At 44.6% G+C, this 5,840-nt stretch overlaps 1 protein-coding gene across 1 annotated transcript; it reads left to right on the plus strand.

Moving 5' to 3' along the window:
* Positions 1-1,079: 1,079 nt before the first annotated feature.
* On the plus strand, positions 1,080-3,443 carry LOC115271444 (maestro heat-like repeat-containing protein family member 2B; the record flags this gene model as incomplete). The annotated part of the gene is made up of 3 exons (XM_029913949.1): positions 1,080-1,189; positions 1,862-2,014; positions 3,180-3,443. Coding segments are annotated over 3 exons (527 nt in total), but the record flags the coding sequence as incomplete, so codon positions are not given.
* Between the last annotated feature and the right edge of the window lie 2,397 nt (positions 3,444-5,840).

The following is a 5,840-nucleotide window of genomic DNA, read 5'->3' on the forward strand; positions in this document are numbered from 1 at the left end:
TATTAATTTTAGTGAATTACATGAATTAAACTAACCTGAAATAAGGCCCCTTTAATTCTAAATAAGTATGTCCTCGTAGGTGTCTAATGAAGTTTAACTAATGCATTTTGAAAATTAATTTGGATTAGCTTTCTTGACTATCTCCATGTAGACAAGCCCTTGGTACTAAACATTTTCATTCTCTTTACCCTGCCACTGGCTGTATTGGAGGGGTTTCCTGGAATAATTCTTTAAACAAAAAGTTCTTCCAGCAGCCCTCTGTCATGAGCATTCAAAGCTATTGGAGTAAATGTAGGCCATTTTCCCCTTTGTGAAAGAGTAGGATATTCTTTTCACCTAATGGTTAGATGTAAAAGGATAGAGCTTGGTTATCGTTTAAGGCCATTTCCAATTAGGGTGACCAAACAGCAAATGTGAAAACTCGGGACAGGGGGTGGGGCGTAATAGGAGTCTATATAAGAAAAAGACCCCCCAAATCGGGACTATCCCTATAAAATCGGGACATCTGGTCACCCTATTTCCAATTATTATTAATCAGCCCTAAAAAACAGTGTTGGTGATTCAGAAACAGAAGAAGGGACTCCAATCTTTGCATGTACAAGATAGAAATCCCAGCATTGTTTAGAAGTGACTGATGAGCCTGGGTTTCCTGCCGAAGTTTTTGTCCAGACCCATCTCTTTTACAATGAGAGTTTGGTGGAGGGATTCACCTCTACATTGGAACCTGAGATCTATCTGCATGACTTGTACTTGAATATGAGATTAGATTTAAATACTGAGAGCAGAGAGGCTACTGAAACCAGACACACCCAGAAAGCTGCTCCAAGCTGAATACAGTGCTTGTTCAATCCTGTATCATTCACAATAACATACCACTACTGTTAACTTTCAGACATTTAGGGTGTAATCCCGACTCCATTACAGTCAACAGGAGTTTTGCCATTGACTTTGATGGGGCCAAGATTTTACACTATGCTGATAACAGCATAGCACATGGATCCTTCTGTATGAATATCCATGCAATAGAGGTTCAGTTTCATTAATCGTTACAGTACTTTTTCTCCTTTTCTCCACTCCAGGCCAGTCCATGAACCTGGGGTCAGCGGCGGAGGAGCTGAGATGTCTTCGTGAAGCACTAACAGCTCCAGACCCTGAGGCTCTGTTTCAGGCATCTTCCAAAATGGCCAGGGTAACTGACTCAAAAAGCTTGTGTGGATGTTCTAGTGACGGGGCACTATTCATTTCACATTTAAGCTTTTATGATGCCTTTCCGTACTTGGAGTGAGCTGTGGGAGCGGGGCATTCATTGCTAGTAACCAGCAATATGCTTTTCATAGATGTGTGCTATGAATGCCATGTAAAAACCGGATTCCACAGAATGTTGCACGCACATGAAAATATGCACGCAGCTGCGCACACATGTACCTATCCAGCCATTCATGAGAAAAAACTGTGTTAGTGGAACATCAAGCTGAGAAACCACCCAGTCTTCATTCTGTCACTTTGTGGGTTTGCCTTAGCCTATATTTGTGTGCATGCCTCTCTTTACTTCATTTTATAAGTTGTAAAAAGATGCAGTGTATATAAGAGAATACAAACTGGAAACTTCCCTCCTGCATATCCAGTACAATGTTGTGCTAACTGTGCAACAGAGGCTTTGCCTCTAACCTGATATCATTAGTGTAGAATACAAAAATGTCGTATATAGACTGTAGAGAGAATTGTAATCACAAATGGCTCGCTAGACATGAGGCTAATTAACAATTTGTTGATGCATATATCTTTTCATAGAGATATTAGGCCTCCATTTTTAAAAAGCCAGACATCATTGCAGTCTCTCCTGTTTTTGATTTGTTCCCAGGTTGTTAGTGAGTACTTTCCTTCAGAACAGGCCACAGACTTTATTAAGGCCACATTGGGTGGTATGTTGTCTGCCAGTCCCACCTGTGCCACGGCAGCTGGACTGTGGATGAAGATCATCCTGAAGGAGTGTGGAGATGCCATGCTGGACAAGGTAAAACGGGAAACTGGAGAGGTTTTCTGCCTAAACTCTAGGCTTTTAGCTCTTTCCCCTTATGTGTAATGAACAAAAATCTTGCTGTTTCTCCCCCTCGGACATAGAGTCGATTCCATCTCTGTTCCTACCCTAAGATAGGCAATGGCAGAATCAATCGCAGTAGACAGAGATAATCCAAGGGAAAAGGAAGATGGTTGGTTATTTATTTGTCTAGCTTGTTGCCACAGTATTCAGCCAAGAAAGGCTTGAAAAAACAGACTCTGGGGAAAATACAACAAGACAGAATGACTGGCACTTGGAATCATCCAGTTCTTAGGAGGCCTATGGCTAAGGGCTACCTGGATAAAAATAGCACTGTGGTCATTCCCAGTCAATCTGGAGCCTGGGCTCTGAGACCCACCCTCTTGCCAGGTTTCAGAGCCTGGGCTCCAGCCCAACCAGGAACAGCTACACTTTTACACTGCTGTGGGATTTTTTTTTGCTGTGTAGACATACCCTTTAAGAATAGAAGGGGGGAGGGAGGGAGAAAACTATAGTGTCTTTGGGATCCACTATTTATATGCCTTATTCTGGAGCCCAGTGCGTTAGGGCTAGATGAAAGGAGCACTCCACAAATCTTCTAACAAGGCTGGTGAAAGGTCTCAGGACAGGGAACCCTCGCAGCAGAACTGCCATGTTTGCACAGTGTTTTGAAGATGTGAAGGGTTAGGAGTGAATATGAGAGGTCGTCACCTGTTCATAGTCCCAGGTATTTGCACACTGTGTTTAAAGCACTTGCATATTTTGTGCTTGTGGTTGTTTATGAACTCCGCATTCTTCGAGGCAAATGGTCAGATTTGGCTGCTTAAATCACACCTGCAAAATGTGGGCAAGCAAAGCCTTCTTTTGTGCATGCGAACGGGTTTATTTAATGCATAGCTGGGCACCACCACATTAAATTACCTGGTATGTATATGTGTGTGTCAGTGTTAGTTTTTACAGCCAAGTGTGGGCAATTTTTGTGGGTTAAATTTATGCAGACATATTTGAACATTTGTTTCTTGAAGTGAAGAATTTCTAAAAAAGCAGCAACTGGCTAAATGGCTAAATAAAGGTTTTGATTCTGTAGAATGAATGGAGAGAAAGAAAAAGGGACATTTCTTTCTGGTTTTGTTCCTTCCAGGTGCCAGATATCCTGGTTATAATATATAGCCACATGCCTACTATCCAGGAGGGCAGCTTGAGGCAGTTCCTGGTGGAGGCGGTGTCCATTTTAGCTCACCGTGACCTAGAGACAGTGATCTCCAGCCTCCTCGGCGAACCTCTGCCGATGAACAGGTATATACCGCTACCTATTGCGTTCATCTTGGTGAAACATGGATCCCACAGCTTTACTGGGAGATGTAGGGCTTTATTTAAGCAGCAGACAGTTTGGGATAATTCCTAAAGGTTAATAGCCTGGGTCTTTCTGCAGGAAGGTCCAAGAGCATGTTAAGGTGGGGTACGGAGAGAAATTAAGTGTCATTCTGTTTCCATTAATTAATAGCTGCTTTGATATCCTAAAGACCTATCTTTACTGGTATAACTGGAGTGTATTGTTGGAAACATCTACCTCTCTAGACACCTGAATTGACCTCACTCTGGAAATTAGCAGTGGCTGTTGGTTTCCTGGTAGCATGACAGCTTCAAGTCCAAATCCCTGGCTGATTACAAAGAATAGAGCCAATATTATCATCAGACCTCTGCTTGGTATCAGTCAGGGTGTGGCTGCTAGAATAGAGTTGCTGTCCTGGGTACTTAAAACTGGACTGGAAGCAGATCCATCATTTCCTTTAAAGATCCCTAACTGAGTTATCAGTTATCAGTGCTGGAATCTAAGACCATAAGAACGGCCATACTGGATCAGACCAAAGGTCCATCTAGCCCAGTATTCTGTCTTCCGACAGTGGCCAGTGCCACATGCTCCAGAGGGAATGAACAGAACAGGTAATTGTCAAATGATCCGTCCCGTTGCCCAGTCCCAGCTTCTGGCCAACAGAGGATAGGGACACCCTTTGTGAAGGGGACATAGGATGGCCACGAATATTTGGTCTCATAGTTGTATGTCCAGTGTGGCAAATTGCCGGCACTATTATGTTGCGTCCCGCACTTTCTCCTCTTGTGGGGGTGCAGGGCACCGTTTCTCACCCCTGAACTGGGGTATCAACTGTCCCATTAGTGTCCCAGAAAAGGGGAGTGGAGAGGGAGGGACCTGGGCCCACCCTCTACTCCAGGTCCCAGCCCAGGGGCTCTAGGGATAGCAGTGAACCACTTGAACTAGCGATTCCTTCCCCTGGGCTACTTCCCTCTCCGGCCCTTCAGCTTGTGGGGCTTCCTGCCCTCTCTCCGCTTGGGCCAAGTTTCTCCCAACCCCTTGTGTCTGTAGAGTCCCTCTGCTCTGCACAAGCCAGGTTTCCCTTTACCTAGGGTCTTGGTCTTCTGGCCCGCCACAGCACTTCTCCAAACTGCTTCCTCCAAACTGCTCTCTGCTCCAACACCAAACCACTCTGCTTCAACTCCTCCAAACTGCTCTCTGCTCCAACACCAAACCACTCTGCTTCAACTCCTCCAACTGTCTGATTGAAGCAGGGGGGTTTATCAGGTGACTGGCTTTAGGTGCTCTAATTGGCTTAATTGGTTTCAGGTGCTCTAATTAATCTGTAGCAGCCTCTCTTCCCTCTACAGGGACTAGGCTCTCATTATCCTGGGGCTTACATATCTCCCATCTATCACTCTCCTGCTGTCCTCTGGCCATGCTATATCACACCAGTTAGTAGCAATATGGCTTTTCCTTCATCAACTTGCCTTCCAAACCCTAGATCTTTGTAGCCACATGTTCATGATTCCATATTTACTGGAAAATGGGAAAGCAGGAACTGAGGTTGGCGCTCTGTGTCCTGTCCCTCTGAAGTCTAGTATTAATGGTGAGGCTGCAGTAAGACTAGGTCACTTAACCTAGTTCTGTAACTGGAAACTCAATATTTAAACACGAGGAGCGTTAAAGGAGGACAGTACTCCTAACTTTCTCATCATTGGCAAGGAGAAAATTTGGTCTTTACTTAAATATGACATATTCAGTCTGAGCCACAAGAGTGTCCAGGGGTCACATGTAACTTCTGTTAAATTGCAGTGACATCACTGAGCTGTGGAGATCTCTGGGGGGAGACCCCTTGCTTGCCACTCAAGTCCTAAAGATCCTGATAGACAAGATAAAGACTCCAACAAGACAAGAAGGCCACATCACCTCAGAGACTGAAATCGACAGGGATTTGGCAGCTGCTGAACCTCTCTCAGTAAGTAAAGACAGACATGTCTTTCGGGCTTTCCTCTGCCCTGTGACAATCCTGCTGATGCAAAGCTAGAAGTGTGGTATAATATTGCTGTGTGGGCACTTCTCCTCTGATGTACTGTTTCCCTGAGTCCAGCTCTGCTGTCTGTGGAACAAATACGGCAGTTTTAGAGTACGTGGCTGATTTACTTAATAACATCTGGCAATTAGCAAGGCTTTGAACCAGGTTTCTCACAGTGCTTTGCAAATATTCTTTAGGACTCACAACATGCCTTGGTAGGTCATACACATTTTTACAGATGTGGAAAACTGAGCCACGAGTTAAGCGAGTTGCTCGCAGTCATTCAAGTTACTGGCAGAAGTGAGAATTTCGTACAGCAGATCTCAGAAGGGGAGAGAGGCTGTGATGGTGTTGGGAAGAGCTCTCATTTTTTACCATTCTCTCCTTTCAGGCAACATGTGCCATCTCTGAGGTGGTGTCAGCACTGCAGTCGAGCAAAGCTGTGCAGGAGCTGC

The sequence above is a fragment of the Terrapene carolina genome, unplaced genomic scaffold (assembly GCF_002925995.2).
Source record: "Terrapene carolina triunguis isolate 2854851 unplaced genomic scaffold, T_m_triunguis-2.0 Scaffold18729, whole genome shotgun sequence".
Lineage (NCBI taxonomy): Eukaryota > Metazoa > Chordata > Testudines > Emydidae > Terrapene > Terrapene triunguis.